The 21,756-nt window shown below is 42.3% G+C and overlaps 1 protein-coding gene across 7 annotated transcripts in view; it reads right to left on the bottom strand.

Moving 5' to 3' along the window:
• ADGRG6 (adhesion G protein-coupled receptor G6) overlaps positions 1–21,756 on the bottom strand; it is a 185,804-nt gene that overhangs the window by 112,450 nt on the left and 51,598 nt on the right. For 5 of the 7 annotated variants that reach the window (XM_053290074.1, XM_053290064.1, XM_053290054.1 and 2 more), the window contains 2 exons: positions 8,218–8,559; positions 835–1,458 (listed from right to left, as the gene is read on the bottom strand). In XM_053290074.1, coding sequence (XP_053146049.1) covers positions 835–1,458; positions 8,218–8,559 — 966 coding nt within the window. Of the gene's footprint in view, positions 1–834; positions 1,459–8,217; positions 8,560–10,537; positions 10,658–21,756 lie in introns of those variants that run through there. The other 2 variants (XM_053290084.1, XM_053290103.1) reach the window with 2 other exon arrangements.

Raw genomic sequence — 21,756 nt, 5'->3', positions numbered from 1 at the left:
GATGTGTGTCATCATGGTAGAAATGGTATATATTTGCAACATTAAAACAAAATCAAAATAGAACACTGTCTGCATAACCTAATTGGGTAAGGCTGTGACTCTCCCTCCTTTGGACTCCTCTTATGCCTCTGAATACATGTATATTTTTTTGTTGTACCCCATTTCTTTCAGCTTATTTCAAAACTTCTGATTAGCTTTTTGCTTCTGGTATCTTGTCTTGTTTAATTTAAGCACGTCAAGGGAGAAAGACAAAATACTGTAATACTTACTGTTCTTTCTCATAGTTATTTATTGATTCTAGCTTGTACAATACAATCAAATTTATGCCAATAATTTAATGAAGAATGCTAGCCATCTTTTGAAACATTTGAAGTCAATCTAGATATCACCATGCGTCTCTGCACCCAAAGAACAAACATATCCAGAAGAAAAACACATAGGGTGACATACTGTACAAGGGGACATGAGCAGCTTGAGCACTGCCTCTGCCTCTGCACGCATGTAAACACCTCTGATGGTGCACAGCAGAAGTACCTGACAGTAAGCACTCCATGTGTGCAGTCGCTTGACATGACATCCATTACTTCAACATAACTGCGTGCATGATGACTTACTACCAAGCACTGCTGTCCTGAAATGCAGCCCCAGTTGTGCTCAAGCCATCCATGTCCCCTTGCAAAGCACGTCAGCCATTTTTTGTTGGATAGAACCAACTAGCCCAGGAAAGAAACAGTATACTGAAGCTGCCCTGTGTGAAGTTTAGCACAATTTAACTATAAATTCAGTTTCTTTTTGACATGCAACATCTTCAAAAATTCAATTAAAAATGCTCACCACAACTCAAGTTGTTTTCTGCTTTCAGTGCTGATGTTGGGATACTCCAAAAATCATTTTCCCAGTCTATAATGTTGCCTTTCACATCACAGCTGAGGTTGGAAAGTGCTTGAGAGTTCATTGTGAAGTTCCAGAGGCGGAAGTTGTAAATATCTCCATTGAGAGGGTTTATTTCATTTTTGTCAGAGCCCAAAACCAATTTCCCATTACCTTGAATGACCTTTCCATACGTATCTAAACAGTATACTGTTTTATACATGTTGTTGACATGTACACCTATTGTGCCTGAGAAACTATCCCATATAATGCAAAGCTGCTCAAACATTCCTGTGAAGAAGTCTCCATTTGAATTGGTGTCAAGTGCATCACCTAAAGGACATTCTGTATCTGAGATAACTATGAAGTGGCCATTTTTTGTCTTTCCAAAGCTGAGGAGTTCTGTAGATGAAGGATCATGGTAGGAGAAAGCCTTCCAGTCACGACTATCATTACTGTTTTCTGTTGCTTCAAAGCACAGTGTGAATTGATTAAGTTCTGGTAGTTGTATAGAATTTGCCAGAGATACAGAATCAGCATCCTGGAACTGTGGGATAACGACTTTTTGATTCCTTAAAGACACAGCAACTAGAACATGGAAAGAAAATGGTTTTGAGAACAGACATGAAAGACATTGGACGACATGCCATGCAGTATATCACAGATGGTTTTCTACCACTTGTGCTGCTGTACACATCTAAAATATGGTTGTGCAAGAGTACACGTGCTAATACGTAAAATTGCATGATCGTGCTTTTGCGACACTACGGACATTTGAAATAATGACTATATCATCACACAATGTGATTACATATTAGCACAAGTGCTCTTGCACAGCAACACCAGTATTGTTTTAGATGCCCGCAGGCGGCAGTAGCATGGGTGGTGGTGCAGAACTACCTGCGATACATTGTGCTTATAACACAGCAATTGGCTCCCACAAGTGAAATAATAGCTATTGGAAAAAAGTTGTCAAAAGTCTCCTGATCTGAAGTGAGTTCTAGACAGTTTTGCTGGTTCTCACAACAGGGAAATCCAACTTTATTAAGAAAGTCAATATGTTATTAAAAGCATTATTTACCTCCATTCTATTGTCACTATTCAGACCAAGCAGAGCATACCTCCAGTGGTGGTTGCTGGTATATTTCCTTATATTTCGAAGCTATCTTCCTATATTATATCTATGTTCAGCTTTATTTATATTCACTTCACATATTAGTAGCTTTAAATTTTAGGAGGTTATATTATTTACTGTTGCACTGAGAATATATAAGATTGAGATCCTTCCCTCCAAAAGATGATAAGGGTTTCCCTGCTGCAGTGCAAATGCTGCTTCACCCTCCTTTAACTAAAAAAATCCCTCACAATAACTGCAAATATTTAAACATTTCAAAATGCATAAAGAAAACTTGGAATAGGAATCTGAACTTGAGTTCTGAAAACCAGAGATGTGGCGGGGGGTGGGGGGATGTGGCAGGGGGGAAACCAAATGTGGCGGGGGGGGGGAAATCACTTTAAAACATTGCAAATCTGTAATAATCTTACAACTGTTGAAAAATGGCGACTGTGAATTCAGGGTGGGCTCACTACTCAAGAGTGAGGCTGTTCTCAAGCACAGCCTAGCCCAGGCTAGAGAAGCCCAGCCTGGGTTAGGCTGCATGTGAGAACCACTAGGATCAGGCCCAATCCTGGTGGGGCAGCATTGCCTAGCCCCGTTTTTATACCCAGCTCTTAGCCAGGGTTAAGGGCTTGAGCAAGCCATTAACCCGGGCTCCAGGATCATGTGTTTGCTGGGGCTGTGTTTAGCACCAGCAGACACAGAGATGGGTTGCTAGAGCACTTGTCTCCTGGGGGAATATCCCAATGCATCATATGTGTTGCACGTGTTGTGTGGAATCCCTGGAGGCCCGGAAGCGCCATCCTGGCCTCCGGAGCTGCAGGCACGCAGTGCTGCTCATCTGGGAGCATAGTGCACAATCCCAGAAACAAGCCATTGCTCATCTGGGGTGAAGGTAAGCTTAACCAGCCTCTCCCCCCCACCCCGCAACGTGAATGACCTCGTTGTCTGTCTTTTGTCAGGCCTCAGAAAAATGTCAACAGTGACACATTTAGTAAGTTTGTAATAAATCATAGCAACTCTGTTCTGTTCTATAACATGGGCACCCTGGTCTAACAGTGGGTTGCAAGAACAGCTCATTGGGAGAAAAGACAAACATTGCATCAGTAAGTGGAGAACCACAGAATGTTGGTATCAGTATTATGCTAACTGGGCAAAGAGGCACCTTTTACCATGGTGATTCTCTTTATTTAGCAGGGGGAGAGTAACTGGCCCTATCCACCCCCAGCACAGTACTTCCAGTGACTGTTGCTGGGGTCTATCTTATGTTTCTTTTTAGAATGTGAGCCCTTTGGGGACAGGGTTCCATCTTATTTATTTATTTGTTATTTCTCGGTGTAAACCGCCCTGAGCCATTTTTGGAAGGGCGGTATAGAAATCAAATGATGATGATGATGATGATGTTATGAGCAGATTTCTTTCCTGGCTGCTTAATATGAAACTAGTTTAATCCATTTGTCACAAAGCTGGTCTTGTGGTAGCAAGCATGCCTTGTCCCCTTTGCTAAGCAGGGTTTGCATATGAATGGGATACTACATGTGTGTACTGTAAGATATTTCCCTCAGGTGATGGGGCCACTCTGGGAAGTGCACTTGCATGCAGAAAGTTCATAGTTCCCTCCCTGGTAGCCCCATCTTTTTACCTGGCATCTCCAAGATAGGGCTGAGAGAGACTCCTGCATGCAACCTTGGAGAAGCCGCTGCCAGTCTGTATAGTCAGTATGAGCTAGATGGAACAATGGTCTGGCTCTCAGTAAAATATAGCTTCCTAGGTTCCTATCTTAATTCTTGGTAAGTAAGAATTATGACCTATCTTATTTCTAACTGGGGCTACCTGATAGAGAAGCGCCAGGATTGGGACCAATCCTGGCAGTATTCATAACCAGGTCTACCTGGGCTGGGCTGCACTAGTCCAGGTAGACCTGGTTGTGTGAACAATCCCAACATTTAGTTAAACTCACATGCACCCTCCTACCCCACCGCTCGCTCGTGTGGGCACACGGGCTGCCAGCAGCCTGCGACTACAGAAACTCGTTGCAGGGGAGCAACTGCAGGAGAGAGGGCACGCACATACCTCTTGCCTGTGGGCTCCTCAGAGGCATCGGTTGGCCCAGGGGTGTGCCGTACATTTGGCATGGGGAGACAATTGTCTCCTGGCCTGGCTGCCTCAAAGGGCACCTCAAGTCTGGCCAGTCTCCCATGGTGCAGGCAGTGCACTCATTCTGTGGCGCCTGCCAGCCATGATGATTGTAGTGGCCATGGGCCACACAATGGCCAGAACTGCCTCGGCGCACTGCAGCCCAGATGGTAATGGTGGTGGTGGGGGTCTTTCCTTTGACTTCAAAATGCAAAGCTGAGCCTTTGCCCCTCTTTCCTCTGTCGGGGGGGGGGGGGGGAAGGTCAGCACCACCAGCCTGCCTTCCTCCTGCTGTGTGCCGTGAGCTTAGCCCACTCTCCCCGCAGATGATCACTATTGCAGCCTTTGGTGGCTGATCGTCATGTGGCCACCCACATGACTGCCAGTTCCCTCACAGAGCAAGCGGGGGCTGTGGGATTGGGGCCTGCACAGCCCCCGGAAGTTCCAGGATATCCCGCGCAAGCATGCGGGCATACTGGAGAGACCCCCGAGCCTGGGAGGCTGCTTGCTGTGTTGCCATAGCGCAGAGTTGCACTGCAACAATACACGATTAAAAAAACTTGCTCTGCTAACCCCGTTGAAGGGGAGGGGTATTTAAGCGGGTCACCCACTTTGCAGAAACCGGGCTCGCCTGTGAACCCAGTGGTTCCCATTATCCATGGAAAGCAGGCTAAGCTCCCTTAGCCCGCTTTCAACTGATTGTGAGAATACCCTCAGTGTATTGTGGGATTCCTGGAGACTGGGCTTTGTACTCCCAGGTCCCAGATTTCCATGCTGCTCACCATAGTGGTGATCATATGGTTGCACAAGAGGCACAGCTTGCCAGGAACCCAGAGGGCATGTGGGAGAAGGTAGGAATGATCCTGCCTCCCCACCCCACACATTCCCCAGCCCCACCTGAAGCAGTTGTATGAATGACCTTGATGTGTAAAGTACTTTCTTTTGTCTGTCCTGAATCTCCTAGCATTTATCTTCAACAGATGACCCTGAGTTCTAATATTATGAAAGGAAGAAAAAACTTATCTCTATCTACCTGATCCATGCCATGCATAATTTTATATACTTCTATCACGTCCCCGCTGATGTGCCTTCCTTCTAAACTAAAAAGGCCCATACTTTAATTCTGTTAACTACATTTACTATTGTTAAATTTAACCATTTAAATGCATCACATTAGGATGGCTTGACTTTTTTCATACTTCAAATTAGGGTATTTATTTCAACCGTTCTTTGATGTAGCAAAAGATGTATATTTCAACTTTTCTTAAAAATTTGCAGAAAACAATGAAAAGGAAAATAGCACAACTGTTCTACTAAAGTACAGTAGGTGAAAAATTATTTTATTGAATCTGTTCCTCAACTTAAGTCAAGAAAAATTTGCTGTTCTAAGGAGCTAACTTCCAACTACTACTATTGCAAATGCCCAGAGTGCATGGTTCCTCCCCACGAATCCCACGGAGAGCATATCACTCAATGTTTTTACTCTTTGACAGCAGTGAAAACCTGAAAAGTCAGAATACTGGCTGAAATCCAGACTGTGAATGCTGAAAAATATTTTGCACAAACAATAGAGAAAAGACAATTTTCTTTGATCTCCCCTTCCTTCTGCAGCCTATTGTGCTTCCCAAAAATATGTCCCTGAGGGTTGCAGAAGCTAGAATGTTAGTCTGGATACAGAATCACTTCTTCTAAATATGTAAGTATTGTATGTTCATTTCACAACATCAACATGGAAAACCAAAATACTCTTAACTGGTATGTGATATCAATTTTTTCTCTCATTTAAATGATTGCACCGGGTGACCCTGGGCCTAACTTACCTCTCAGGGTTGTTGTGAGGATAAACACAAGCATGTACACTGATCTGGGCTTCTTGGAGGAAGAATAGGGTAAAATGTAATAAATACATAAATAAAGTTTTTAATTGGTTTTAATATTTTAATGGGATTTTATGGAATTTTATTGTATTTTAACAATTGTTAAAATACAGCCTCGGGATGAGTTTTATGAAAGGCAGTATATAAATTGAATAATAAATAAATAAAATTGCTTCCAGAATAGCTCTAATAAAATAACTAAATAAAACTGGTGAGTAACCAGTTAGAAAATTTTAGTGTTCATCGTTAATAAAATGCATTTTTAAAACAGTTATGATTGTTTTTCAAAAGTATAAGCATCACATAAATAACACAATGGCTGAATTCAGACATAACATGATTTGGTAATTAAGAACCCACACTAGGGTTTAAACTTCCAGAAGTGCAGGCTCTGTTTCAAAGTTGCCTGCCTGCTTTTGTTTCCGCACTGCTCAGAACCTAGCTTTATAAAATTATTTTAACTCTGTCTCCATGGGGCAGCAACCTCTTAGGGTGAAGTAACAACCCTACTGTGGTAGATGCAACAAACTGTGGTTTGTAAATGAAATTCAAATTGTGGTTTCAGAATCTGGTTTATTAGCCTCAGACAATGCTTTGCGAGCAGGCTCAAATTCAGACATAATGCGGTTGTACACATGACCTGAAATGCAGCTGAGGGGAGGAGGGTTGGCACAGAGGAAGACGGGAGCCTGCTTCCCCACACATGATCCCTCCCCCACAGTTTGCCCTGCAGCTCGCCATCACACACAAGCAGTACTGCGGTGTGTGACAGGGAGACAGAGGAGTAAATCATCTGGTATCCCTTAATGCACTGCACTCCTGGTAGTGCACATCCTCCCTCAGCCGGGTGCTCTTGCTGCCCAGAATGCTGTATGTTCGGACAGCCCGAGTGTACATACGACCGTGGCACTGGTGTTAAGGCAAAAAGTAGGGTTAGGCAGGGTGAGAGCACCAGGATCAGAAGCGATCCCAGCGCTCTACATGAGCAGCCTAACCCAGGCTTCAACATATTAGCTTAACAAACCACTATGTTGCATAGTGTCTGAACTCAGACAATAAAGTAAGTTACAGAAATAAATGTCTTTCCAATCTGATATGTGCACATGTGATCCAATGTACGTCAATAGGTCATTTATGTAGGCCATTTTCGCACAACCATTTGAAACTAGATTTAATGTGGATTACTGACATTAGCATGATTGTGTGAAACCATACCAAACTGGGAATCTGAGATTCATCTTGGACCATAAAACAGCTTGGTGTGAATTCACACAATCACACTAATGTTGATAACCTACATTAAACCTAGATTCAAATGGTTGCATGAACCAGGTCCTATTGGATTTAAACTAATAACAAAACCAGACCTCTGTTCTCACTGTATCTGTTAGCTTATCAGTAACAGTTACACTTAGAGATATCAATAGCCATTCACTGATCGAGGGAAAATTAGAACTTTTCAAATCAACATCTTGCCCAGACAATTTTAGCTGCAATTAATAAATTCATGTAAGGATCATGAAGATCAAAGAAATTAAGTTCAAATATAGTTTGTAAAGACAGTACTGACAATCTGGATCCAAATTATCTGAGTTGTTTGACACCACCCACCAAATGTGCAGAAGTTATACCTCTGGGACAGAACATTTCCCATACCTGAAGTGTACAATTGATAATTTACTATTAAATCTGCCAATGTCATATATCAATGAAAAAAGGTACTGAGACTTCCTTAATTCCAAACTGATGGAGGAATTCTTTTTGGAGATGCAAATTCAATTCCATTGGATGTCTGCCGCAGGAGTAGTGAGGTCCCTTTCCCACACAGTCTCTTAAAAGCCTGTCTGCTAAGACTCAGATTTATTGGTAAGGCATATAATTTGGCTAAGTAAGTAAGTGAAACTTTTGCTTTCAACTTCTTTCTTAACTAATGCCTCCCAAGATGTTCTTTTCCTTAGCCTGATCTGGGGCCTGAGCTAACATTAGCTAAGGCTGAAATCCTATAAACACATACTTGAAAGTAATTCCCATTGAACACAGTAGGATTTATTTCTGACTAAACATACAGGATTCTGTTGTAGATGTAACAGATCTTAACTTCTGTTTCTCAACACAGATGCACTTCTTTAAATCCCAACTTCAAAAGGTACACTCTGAACATAAAAAGTCTAAATGCCTATGAATATAAAAAGGGGTGAAAATCTTATAGACACCTACCTCGGGTATAAGTGGCATTGAAGCCTCTCTTTTGGATACTAAAGTCACTTGTAAAAGACACAATCATTTCATTCCCAGATGAATTAAACGATAAACCTTTGGCAGTGACACCACAAAAAGGAAATTTTTTGTCTCCAGTGACTATTGTCAGGAAATCATACATGCAGTTTGGAGCTTCTTCGATCTCAAAATCAACAAAAGTTATCTGAATTATGAATCCAGAAGGAGCCCTGATGGTCCACTTGCATGCTTGACCATTGGGGTAATCATTAGGAAAGCAGGGAGAGGTAAAAATTCCTGTGGGGTTGGAGAGCACCATGCGACACTCAGAGCATCCAAGAACTACGGAATAAACAGAGAGAAATATATTATCAACAAAGCAGAGATTTGAGATATATTAGATAAATAAATAGTAGAATTTAGGCAACAGAATTTCAAGATCATTTTAGTGCAAGCAGACCACCAGAGAGCATTTTAAACCAAAGCATATCGCCACAACAGCCTGCATGATAGTACACATCTGAGGACACATGAATGACAAAACCCAGGGTCGGTTTCTTCAAAAGCAAGATTTATATAAGATTTAAACCGCCAACCAAAAGTCAGATTTGAATAACTTAATTTAAGCTTCTCATTTAGTAAACCAGCCGTTTCAATAACAAGCATGCCTTCTAAATGACTGCTAGAACAATTAAAATATATTTTTCTTGTAATCATTCTTATTTGTAATCAAATCAAATCAATTCAATTCCTTGATTACACTCACTGACCAGCACAATATACAAACAAAAGCCCAGCAAAATAAACCTACAAGGTTATGATACAGTAGTTATGCACACAGTTAAACACAGTTAACAATGATTCTCAATGAAATCCTGGCAAATTTTATTGGCTATTAAACAGAACTTAGCCACATTATAAGATCTCAGATTATTCTGGTCTGTTAAAAGATAATCAAGATAAAAAGAATCTGTACAGCTGGGATGGCAACTAATAAAAGGGGTTATATATTTATGCCGTATATCTTGATAAAACTGACAATAAAGGAGCACATGAGCTGTTCCAATATCTCCTGATTTGCAGGGACAAGTACGTTCTTTATAGGGGATTTTTCAATATCTCCCTTACAGGATTGCTGTTTGCAAGGCATTGCATCATGCCTGTGTCAAACCTCTGTGATATTTTGGCACAGTTATCTGGTTTAGGTATCTGGCGGGTTTGAAACTCAGAACTTGGTTGCCCAAATGGACACCAACAGGAATAGACCCCTGATCAATTTAACACGCCATGTCATATATTCTTTGTCTGAATTTGACCCTGGAATTTTCATATCCCAAAGTTATCAGTGTGAAAGGGGAGAAATCATAATGTTGCAGCCCTTCATCCAGCTCTCTTTTGCACCTGGAGTGCTAGATGTCCTTTAGCATAAGTGGAGCTAAACCTGCAGAGTGGAAAACCAGCTTCAGCCAGAATTCAAAGATATTGATCCATGCTCTGGCCTCTATTTCAAGCAGTCCTACTTCCAGACATAGGACAGCACTGGGCACACACTGGGGTACCTGAAAAATGTTCCTCAGGAACTTAGATTGCACAGTTTCCAGCTTAGAGAAGTTGGAGTACAGTATGTGCCAGGTTGAATGCCATAAAGGAGCTTTGCTCGTACTTTGGCCAAAAAGAGTTTTATTGCAGAGGGGATAAATTGGGCACCCATGGAGCAATGGAATGATTGGATTGCTTGTGCACTCTTGTGTGCATTCTGCCTTACATATTCTCTTGTGCACCCCTTCTGCTTGAGGACTGAAATATTATGCGAAGGTATTTGAAATACTTAACTTCTTCTAACCTGTGCCCATTTAGTGACCAGTTCTAAATGAATCTTTGGTCTCTTCGCAAACACCAGGATCTTAGTTTTGTTATAATTAATATCTAAAAGTTGTTCTTTGCAATAGGTAGCAAGAGCAATGTTCTTCTTAGACCTATTGGAGTTTGTGAGAGAATAACAGCATCATTTGCATATAGAAGTATAGCAAGATGTCTGTCTGCTAATTTTGGTGGATGGTGGTCTAAATTATCTAGATGGGAGACAAGAAAGTTAATATAAAAGTTAAATAGCAGTGGAGCCAGAATACATCCCTGTCTGACTCCCATAAGTATTGGTATTTCCTTGGTGAGGTGTCCCTGAGTGCTGCAACGCACCCTTACACAAGAGTTTTGCTAACAATACAAAAAAGTAAAACATCTCATGAAAACAATACTAACTTAAGATTTCAGTATTTCAGCAGTAACAAAAACAACCACGAATTAAAACACAGATAACCACCTACTAGAATCTTTAAGCTCATAACAGTTTCAGATAAACTCATCCCACATATTGAGGGTGTCTTGCATGTCCACAGCAGCCTGGTGCGATTTGCACCACAGATGAGACACTGCACATCATGTTGGCCACTGCCTGTAATGTGAGAACTTCTGGAGAATGGATGAGGCACCAGGAGACTGGAAATGTTGCCCCTACCTTCAAAATGAGAGAGAGAGAGAGAGAGAGAGAGAGAGAGAGAGAGAGAGAGAGAGAGAGAGAGAGAGAGAGAGAAGAGGAGCCAGGAAACTGCAGACCAGTCATACCTGCCATGATTCTAGAACAAATTATTAACTGGTCCATCAGTGGGCACTTAGAAAAGACTGTAAAGATTAGTAGAGTCAGAATGGGTTTGACAAGAACAAGTCATGCCAGACTAATCTTCTCTTCTTTTTTTGATAATGTTATTAGATTAGTAGATCATGGAAATCCTGTGGACACAGGATATCTTGATTTCAATAAAACATTTCACAAATGTCTCCTATGACATCCTTATTGACAAGATGGTAGAATATTGGCTACATGATACTCCTGTTAAATGGATTCATAGCTGGTTGAACAACCATACCCAAGTGCTCATTAAAGCACCACCTGGAAGAAGGTATTGAGTGGAGTGTCACAGGACAGAGGCCTGTGCTATTCAACATCTTTTAAAATAATTTGGTTATCCAATTTGCAGATGACACCAAGCCCTGAGTTTACATAAGAAAATCAAATGCAGAAGTACAAGGTGAAGAAGACCTGGCTTAGCTACAGTACCTGGGCAATACCATGAGTCTGAGCAAGCAGTGCGTTGCAGCTACTAAAAAAGGCAATATAATATTGAGCTGCATCAACAGACACATTGAATCCAGATAATGAGAAGTAATAATTTCATTGTATTCTACACTGGCCAGATGGTGAACTCACCTGGAATACTATATCATACTTTAGGATGGACACTGATAAACTGGTTCAGAGGAGGATAATAAAGATAGGGAGGAGTGTGGAAGTCATTTTCCTATGAGGCAAGTTTGAAAGACTTATATTTAGCCTGCAAAAGAGAAGAGGGGATATAATACAGCCCAATATCTGAAGGGCTGTCACACAGAAGGACATGCGGACATGTTTTGTGTTGCTTTTGAGGGCAGAACTAGAACCAAAGGATGAAATTACAAGGAAGCAGATTTAGGCTAGAAATTAAGAAGTGGAACAGTCTGCCCTGGGCAATGGTGGTCTTTCCTTCTCAAGATGTTTTCAAACAGCAGTTTCCGGCACGGAGTAGAGGGCTGGACTAGAAGACCTCCATGGTTCCTTGGAACTCTAATATTCTATGATTCAACTTTTGTGCAATTCTGACAAGAAACAAGAAGTTATTAAAAACCACAAAGGTTGAAGATTACTTTTACAGAATCCCCTCCCATAGCTGCCTGAAAAGTGGATGGTATAAGAAGAGGCTACCATATCTAGGCATGTGCACAAGCCGGTTTGATGCCTTCTGGGAAGTGTCGAACTGACTCAGACACCAGCATTTGAGCGGGCTCCATGGGGCAGGGAGCGGTTCCCCTAAGGAGCTGTTTACGAGCTCCTTACCTGTCCTCCTCACCCTGCTGCTTTTCTGGGCACCTGGTCCCCAACAAGCGGGACTGCAGCATGGCACCTGGTCCCCAACAAGCGGGACTGCAGCACTGTTCCCTGCAGCTTCCACATGGCATCGGCACGAACATGTCCGGCATGCATGCACACCTCCCATGTGCGTGCTGATGCCACACGGAGGCTGCAGAGAACAGTGCTGCGTGGCTGGCTGAGGAAAAGCAGCAGGGAAAAGCAGCAGGGAAAAGCAGCAGGGCGGGGAGGAACAGGTAAGGAGCATCTTACTGGCTCCTTAAGGGAATCACTCCCCACCCTTCCAGCTTGTGCATGAGCCATTCATGCACATCTCTAACCATATCTGAAATTTATGTTCCATTATGTCAAGAAATAAAATAAGTTAAAGGTATTTCAGTGATTACTTACTACAATCTAGTGAACTGTTTTAGCAGTAGTCTAGAAAATCCTTCTAGTGCTATTATGATTTTTTGCTACATCACTCATCTAAAAGAGCGAAAAAGCAGAAATATAACATAAAAAGCAGAAAATAATGGTCTCAGCAGCATAATCTATGCATGTTTACTCAGAAGCAAGTCCCACTATGTTCAGCGGGATTTAATTCCAGGTTAGTGTCCATAGGATTGCACCCAATTCATTATGGCAAATGTTTGGAAGGCAGGGGAATGACGGTGTGTAATTTAAGGAAGTCATCAATTAAAGATCAGCACCAGTGTCTAGAGAGCCAGAAGACACTTAAAACCAAATAAAACATAGAGGCGATTCACACACGCACAGCAGAAACTGGGCTAAGGGAGAGCGAGCGCTCTCCTAACCCTGTTTTCTTGACTGTGTGTGGACCACAGCTGACACACTCGGTGGGGGGAGGCACCCAGTAATGCACTGAGCACTTCGTTGGTGCATTATTGGGGCAATGGGGAGGGGCAGGGCACCACACAGCAGTGCAGCCGAGCACGGTGCAGGCCGGCCTCGCAGGACAGCCACCGCTCATCTGGGTGGGCAATCCACCCGCCACGTGACCTCGCTGTGATCATCTGCGGGGAAGGTAAGGTAAACCCTCCTTCCCTGCAGTTAGCCCCAAAGCTCTTCTCACTGATCATGAGAAAAGCTTCATAGTTTCTTTTGTCCCTTCTATTCCAAGCTCCATGGAAGTCTCAGGAGAAGTGGGTGGGGGGATGCTGCTAAAGTTCAATAAACTAGAAGTGCACAACATAATTTTATTTTATTTTTAAAATACAGTCTCAGTGGGGAATGTGGTGTTTTTTGTTAATCCATTCTCTTGATCCAAGCCAGCTTTTGAATGGGGCTTTAGTTACTTGTATTCCAATCCTGGAGTTGAAGCATGGCTATCAAACAGCCAGCAGAAAGAGCACAGAAAAGCAGTCTGCTCTTGCCTCTCTGTACATAATATCTATTTCACTAAACTATTAATATTCCTGATTCCACTCCACTGTCCTTGCATAGCACAACTCCTTCTCTTGGATTCCACAGGGAAGTGGGGACAGTGGGAGGTGCAGTGGAAGGAGAGGGAGGAGCAGATAATCAACTGGTATTCTACTCCCCAGTACAAACAGCAAGTAGTACCATGAGTACAATAACCCCCATGAGAATGTCTCTGTGTGGAAGCTCCATTTCTTCTCTGCATGCTGTTCAATTAGGAAAGCCACACAAATAAGCACAGAAGTTCTCCCTCTGGAAATAGCCACAGTAATCTAATCTGGGGCACATTATAGTAAACTAAATAGAAGCAGAGGCCTAGAAGTAGAGATGTGTGAACAAGTTCGATGCAGAACAGGTTCGGGTTAGTCTGATACCAAACTGAACCCCCACCCCACCCTGGGGCTTTCGCAATCTTTATTTTTTAAAAAAGCTCCCATCTCCAGAGGTTCCCCCCTTCCCCACCATCTTCCATTATATGGCCGATCGCCCTGTTTGGATGGTCTTCGTTCCGGACCTCACCCCCATTACAGTGCACATTTTGGAGGCTGCCGTGCATGCCCAATGGGCCTCTGTGTGGCTTGGGTCATGACGTCCAAAATGGTCACTGCGATGGGGGTGAGGCCTGGAATGGACTGAAGACTGCCCAAATGGCTATTTGCCACATAATGGAGGCCAGTGGGGGAAAGGGGGACCTCTAGAGACCCCCCGTGGCCTCAGATAACCCCCCCGGAGGGGGTGAGTATAATTTTTTTTAAAGATTGTGAACCCTCCGGACCAAATGGGGGGATTCGAGGGGTGCAGAACCAAACTGACCCAGTCCAGTCCGGGTCCAGTTTGGACTCGAACTGAACCAGGCCAGCCAGTTTTGTGCACACCACTACCTAGAAGCAAAATCTTTGATCATACAGCCCACATGTCTTTTGTACTACAGATTTATGTAAGATACATTACTGTGGCTCTCTAAACCCTAAATTGATCAGGTTTACTTGAAGCCCAAGGATAAAATTTAAAGAATAATGAAACTTGTTTCCTGAGCCCAATGTTGCTTCAGATCTGTTTTCTCAAATAACAAATCCTCCACCAATGCTAAATGGCAAATTGTTTTTCAAATGGAGGGGCATTTAGAAGTTCTTTGACTTGTGGCACATGGATCAGCTGTTTTAAAAAAAAGAATCAGAAGTGTAATTGGGCGAATAGGAAACTCTTCTATGAGTCTGAACAACTTCTTGCATCTAGGTTTAAGAGCCAAAAAACCTTCCAAAAGCAACTACTCATAGTAACTGGGACGACTCATTTTTCTCACAAGATGGAAAATTTATATCCATTTTGTGTCATTGGCAGAGTCACAAACATTCATCATTTGTCACAATAATAAATACAGTATGTTATATACAGCCGGTATACTGTACTGCCTCTTAGAGAGAAGCCAAGAAGGCCTTGGGATGGTAAAGGCCATGTGAAGAACTGGAGGGGACATTTTCTCTTTACAGCAGGTGTTTGTGTGTACAGTTAAACTAGCATGATCTTCTCCAAGCCTTGAACAGCACTAGGCCTGGATGACCCAGTAACCAGATACACCAGTGAAATAAGAAAGACAACTTCATCTTTTCTGTCCTAGGCTTTCCTGGTGAGTTGGAAGCCATAAATAAAATAATAATAATAAATATTTGAATTTACTTTGTCTACTTCAAAAAAGACGTAATTAAACCTTTTTACATTTTGTACACATTTTGTACACATTAACTTGGTAGAATAATCCATGTTAAGGTGCAAACGTGTTTTCAAGCAGATAACTACAGTGAAAAGCACATAACAAAATGTACATGATCAGAACCAGTTTTGAATTGATTTTTTTTCTTAATGGCACATGACAAATTTATATTTAATACCATCTCAATACAACCAAAAAACCCTACTCTGGCTTACAATCACTGAGAAGAAATATTTCATAACCCTGCTCACTCAAGCCAGTTTAGAACTATGGATACTGTCAGACAAGACTTTGCAAGGGACCCACAGACGGAAATGCATTCTGAATAAATGTGAACAAATTATAACATTCATGGTCAAAAATCATGTGGTTACAGACTTCAGAGCCTGACGTTCAACTCTTCCTCCCACCGCCTCTTTTTCCATCACTTCTGGTTAATATTAAGCCAGATTTTCCAGGGATGGAAAACATTAAATTTTAGGCCCTAATTCTGAAAATAATTACACACACACACACACACCCCAACTGATTTTGGATGGAATTTTGCACAAACACATAATAGTAGTAGTAGTAGTAGTAGCAGCAGTAATAATAATAATAATAATAATAATAATAATAATAATAATAATGTGGAAATCTCTACGAAACTGGGTTACCATGCAGAAGGGTGCTGAGGTAATCTGCTTCAAAAATTATCTTTACATTCTCTTTACACTTATTTATATATGTACGTCCCTACAACCATAGTTTCTTAAACTGTTGTATCCTCCCTAATTCAAGTGGGGAGGGGGCGGGATCTGCTTGATACTAGAAAAAAAAATCTGCTTTTCCTTGGTGGACACAGACACACAATCCCTTGTTTCAACCAAAGAGAGTCGGAAATTGCTGAATCTTTCTGTCTTGTCCAGCAGTAGATGCCAGGTGTGAAGGAAAAGTCTGACAAGGGCCTGAATGAAACAGCAGTCAGATAACCTAGAGATAGGCATGTGCAGAACTGGTTCAATTGCAAAATGGACCACCATGAACCGGGCTGTGAACCAAGCCTGTTCAAGCAGTTTGATTGTGAAACACTTCAAATCAGTTCAAGCTGGTTCATTAAACCAAATGGCCCAGCTGATCGGTTCGACAAAACTGGTTTGCATACCCACAGTTCAGTCCAAATTCGGACTGAACCACACCAAAGTGTCTGTGCACAACCCTACCCAAAGAGGGAAAGCCTTCACCTCAGTGAGCCGGGTCCCACGATCCGTGAGACCCAGTTTTGCAGGGTGAGCAGGATCGGCCGCCCACATGATTGCCGGCTCCAAGATGGAGCAGGCCGGAGCTGGGGGGAGCGGGGGCCAATTGGCCCCTGCAAGCTCCAACATGCCCTACGCTAGCACGCAAGGCATGCTGGTGAGACCCCCGGAGCTGGGAAGTGGCTTTTCGCCTTCCCTCCAGGGGTCTCCTCGTGACTAGGTACAGCGCGAAGCTGCACTGCAGCTACTCACGATCTAGAAAACCAGGTTTGCGGAGCGCTTGCTTCATAAACCTGGTTTTAGGGGAGGAGTTCTTGAGCGGGGTTAGGAACATAGGAAGCTGCCATATACTGAGTCAGACCATTGGTCTACCTAGCTCAGTATTGTCTTCACAGACTGGCAGTGGCTTCTCCAAGGTTGCAGGCAGGAATCTCTCTCAGTCCTATCTTGAAGAAGCCAGGGAGGGAACTTGAAACCTTCTGCTCTTCCCAGAGCGGCTTCATCCCCTGAAGGGAATATCTTACAGTGTTCACACATCAAGTCTCCTATTCATATTCATTTGGGAGTTGCACAGTTAGGGAAAGAGCATTGCTGTCCAAGGTTGTCAAGACTGCGGAGAGAATAATTGGGTGTACTCTTCCCACTTTAGACCAAATTTATGCCACCAGGTGTTTTAACAAAGCGGTGGAGATAGTGCAGGATCCCACGCACCCTGGAAACGATCTCTTTCAGCTTCTGCCTTCAAGAAGGAGGTACGGGGTCATAAAGGCCAGGACCAGCCGCTTGAGAAATAGCTTCTATCCAAAAGCGGTTTTAGCTCTGAATGCAGTAAAATACAGTTTCTGATGGGGTTTTTGTTTTCAGTTCTCAGTGTTTCTTAGTGTTTCTTTTTAGAGTTTTTTAGAGTAATAGGTATATGGGGGGGGGATATTGGGATATATTTAGCTATTTTTTGTTAGGTGCTGTAGGGGTTGTTGTAGATTCTTTCAATCTCGTTCTGTACAGGACAATGACAATAAAGATTTATCGTATCGTATCGTATGCATCCAGGGCGGACCCTGCTTAGCTATGGGGACAAGTCATGTTTGCTACCACACAAGACCAGCTCTCCGCTCAAGAGGGGTTACCCGCTCTAGAACCACTGGGCTTGCAGCCGAGCCCAGTGTTTCCTATGATCTGCAAAAATTGGGCTAGGCTCTCCTAGCCCGATTTTTGCAGATTGTGAGAATAGCCCCAGTGTCTTCCTAGGAGTTGTAGGTCTCAGGAGGAAAGAACAGGAAAGGGAGCATGCCAGGGAATGCTGGCTCTGCCCCATCAAGCAAAGAGACATAAAAGAACAAGGCCAACAGATAGGAGAGGTCAGCTTGTTTCAAAGCTCCTGAGAGCTTGCTGCCAATCAATAGTAAAAGAACTATCTTGTGACTATGTCTGGTAAAGCAATTAATTTTGCTGCTCAAAGTAGACTCAAAAACTGCATTGAACCAATGATGAAATCCTAAGGCAGTCTAACATCAAGCAAATCTTCCCTACAAGAAAGAAACCTTAATCTCTGAGGCAAAAATCTCCCCTTTCTTCACATCAGCATATGCACATGTAGCCATCTATTGTGGATGGGGACAAGCACTTCAATAACTGAGTTAAAAGGCACTTTTAAAAAGTGGTTATTTTTATTTAGCAGGAGGAGAGCAACTGGCCCTATCCATCCCCAGCACAGTGGCTGTTGCTGGTGTCTCTTATGTTTCTTTGTTTTCCCTGTGAGCCCTGTGGGGACAGGGAGCCATTTCATTCTTTCTTTCTTTCTTTCTTTCTTTCTTTCTTTCTTTCTTTCCTTTATATCTATGTAAACCGCTTTGGCAACTTTTGTTGAAAAGCCATATATAAATATTCGTCATATTCATAATTCCTAGTGAACACTGCTTTAGGAGCTGTGGATCTGCCCATGAGCTAGCAGGTGGCTATTCCTTCTTTATTTTATTTTAATTTGGTTGGTTGTTTAGCATATTTGTACACCCCCCAAAAAGTCATGTCTCTGAACAGTTTACAACCAACATAAAAAGAATTAAAACAGAAATTAAAACATTAAAACAGTTTATTACCACAATTCTAGTTAAAAGGCTTGGGTGAATAAATGCATTTTGAATTAGCTGATATCATGCATTTTAAAAGTCTTTTTAAAAGCTGTCAGAGAGTGGAAGCTCTTATTTTGGCAGGGAACACATTCCAAAGCCTTGGGGTGGCAACAGAGAAGGCCCATCCCTAAGTAGCCAACAGACAAACCAATTGCAGATGGACATCTCTGGATGATCTAAATGGGCAGTGGGGCTCATAATGATGTTTTCATAAATACCCTGGGCCTAAGCTGTTTAGGGCTTTATAGGTTATAATCAGCATTTTGTATTTTGCTCAGAAACATATTGGTAGCCAGTGTAGTTCTTTTGAACTACAAGAGAAAAATTTATTATGGGGCAGCTTACAAATAAAGATGATGATGATGATGATGATGATATAGAAGTAATGTGGTATCTCTGATATGACCTAGAGACCAACCTGGCTGCCATGTCTTGTACCAATTGCAGTTTCTGGACCATGTACAAGGCAGCCCCACATAGAGTGCATTGCAGTAATCAAGTCTGGAGGTTACCAGCACATGCACAACTGTTTTTAGGTTATTTTCTTAAGAAACTAATGCAGCTGTCATATCAGCCTAAACTGGCAGAAAGTGTTTCTGGCCACTGCCTCAACCTGAAATACCAGAGAGAGGTTTGGATCCAGAAGCACTCCCAGGCTGATACCTGTTCCGTCTCAGAGAGTGTAACCCCATCCGGGACAGGAAGATCATGGTTGTCTCCCAGGGGCGTATCTAGGGTGGGGCAGGCAGGGCATGTGCCCCAGGCGCCACTTGAAGGGGGGTGCCATTTCTTAAAATTTGTAAAAAAAATTTTAAAGGCTGCCGAAAACAAAATGGCCACCGCACATGTTCAAATGGCCTCTGTGAGGCCCTAAGCCATACCAGGCCTCACAGAGGCCATTTGAGCATGCGTGGTGGCCATTTTGTTTTCAGCTGCCTTTAAAAAAAATTTTTTTAAAAAATGGCCACCGCAATGCTTTAATGGTCCCTGTGAGGCCCTAGAGGCCAGCAGGGGGGAGGGGGAACCTTTGCAGACCCCCCACAGCCTTTAGGAAGCCCCCCGAAGGGGCAACAGGTAATTTTTTAAAAAAATAATAATATAATATGTCACTGTACACATATTCAGATATGTGACTTGTATGTGACCTTCAGACTTGTATTTTTCCACTAATATTATGGTAAAGTTATCTGAAAGATGGGTGTCAGATGTTTGGACAGGGGGGCGCAATTTCAATGCTTGCCCTAGGCGCTATTTTCTCTAGATACACCTCTGTTGTCTCCTGAGTTCTGATCCAGCACAATAAGTAAAAGTAAAGTTGTGCCGTTGAGTTGGTGTCGACTCCTGGCAACCACAGAACCCTGTGGCTGTCTTTGGTAGAATACAGGAGTGGTTTACCATTGCCAACTCCCAGGCAGTATGAGATGATGCCTTTCAGCATCTTCCTATATTGCTGCTGCCCGATATAGGTGTTTTCCATAGTCTGGGAAACATATCAGCGGGGGATTCTTACTTCCATCTTATTTGGATTCAGTCTCAGTTTGTGATCCCTCATCAAGACCATCTCTGCCTCCAGGAAGGCATTTAAAGAGGTTATGCCTTTTCCTAACACTGAAATGGAGAAAAAGATTTGGGTGCCATCAGCATACAGATATCACCCTGTACCAAATCTCTTGATGATCTCTCTTTAGGCAATAACATAACGATTTTCATGAACTGCTGTGATGGCATGTTCCATCTCATGTACTTTGATATGTACTAATCAGTGAATATATACAAACTTATAGACATACATATCACTTCTTTGCCATGAATAACCAAATTATGTGGCCTTTCCACACTTCTCTCAGTCAGTCTATAGTGCAAAGCAAACTGGCATGGCCCAGAAAGAAAAACTAGATTTTAAAAGTATATATCATTTGATGTTCAAAAACAGACAAGAGTTTTTTTAAGTACTTGTAAATTAAAAAGGATAGCATGTAAAGTAAATTCTATAGTTACTTATTGAACTACTGTACTAAAAGTAAATTCCTTGACACTCTAACCTTTTGGACTGAAGTGGTTATATATGCTCTGCAGCAAAAGTGCCAAAGCCACAAGTCAGAGGGTTTCTATGTTTAGGACTCCTAACAAGTGGATGGAAAAGGACAGTGAGGGCACACCTGCATACAAACAGGAGAAAGAGCCAAACCAAGCTGATGTATGTGGCCTGGACCGACTACAGGACAAACAAAACACTTCTTTTTCTATGTAAGTTGCTAAAAGAGATCTTAAAAACAGTTGTACTGTGTCAGATGCACGGACCATGGCAAAACTAATCTCTGCTAGACTTTCTTCATTTTTAGAAATGTTGGTGAGTAGAGAAAATGTGATGTGCTAATATCCATCTGACTCCAGAGAATGCAACGGCCATTCTGCATCATACAAGAAAATGCATCCCAATAGCATCTCATTCTTAGTATGATAATCCCACAAGCCCCACACAGTGCCAATGTCCTCACAAAATAAATTAGCAGCCTTGGCACAGAGAGATAGCCTTGTTACTATTCATTCATGCACACCCATGTTTTAAGGCAAAATGTGCAACTGAGCATGGGTGAAGAGGTGTCCATGACCTCTAAAGCATAAAATTGAAAATTAAAAAGTGCAAGGCATATCAAGTGAAAGGGCAGGGAAAAGGATAAAATTTCATTATTGGAACACAACATTTGATGGGGGGTGGGGCTTGTTAAATGCAGCTGAATGTGTGCTTTAGTACTGTATTTCACAATGGTGATGCACACAGTCACTAAGATATTTTTTTTAAAATATAGTTCCCTGAAACAAAAGATAGTATGTGTGCACTAATACTTCTTTTTAAGTATGTACCTCAGAACAAAGTGTGTAGAGTGGGGAAACAAGTGCTTTTGAACGAAAATAAATAAATAAATAAATGGATGGATGGGCTTGGGCATTCACAGCCATCAAGGACATCAACTTGGACATGTGGGCAAGGAATGCTTATCACAAATACGATCGCAGTATGTCATCACTTATCACAATGCTTATCACAAATGACATCACTACTCCTACAAGAACTGG

This window comes from Hemicordylus capensis, chromosome 1 (assembly GCF_027244095.1).
Source record: "Hemicordylus capensis ecotype Gifberg chromosome 1, rHemCap1.1.pri, whole genome shotgun sequence".
Classification (NCBI taxonomy): domain Eukaryota; kingdom Metazoa; phylum Chordata; class Lepidosauria; order Squamata; family Cordylidae; genus Hemicordylus; species Hemicordylus capensis.
Note: the sequence above shows the minus strand (reverse complement) of the source record. Positions and strands in the feature narration are given on the sequence as shown.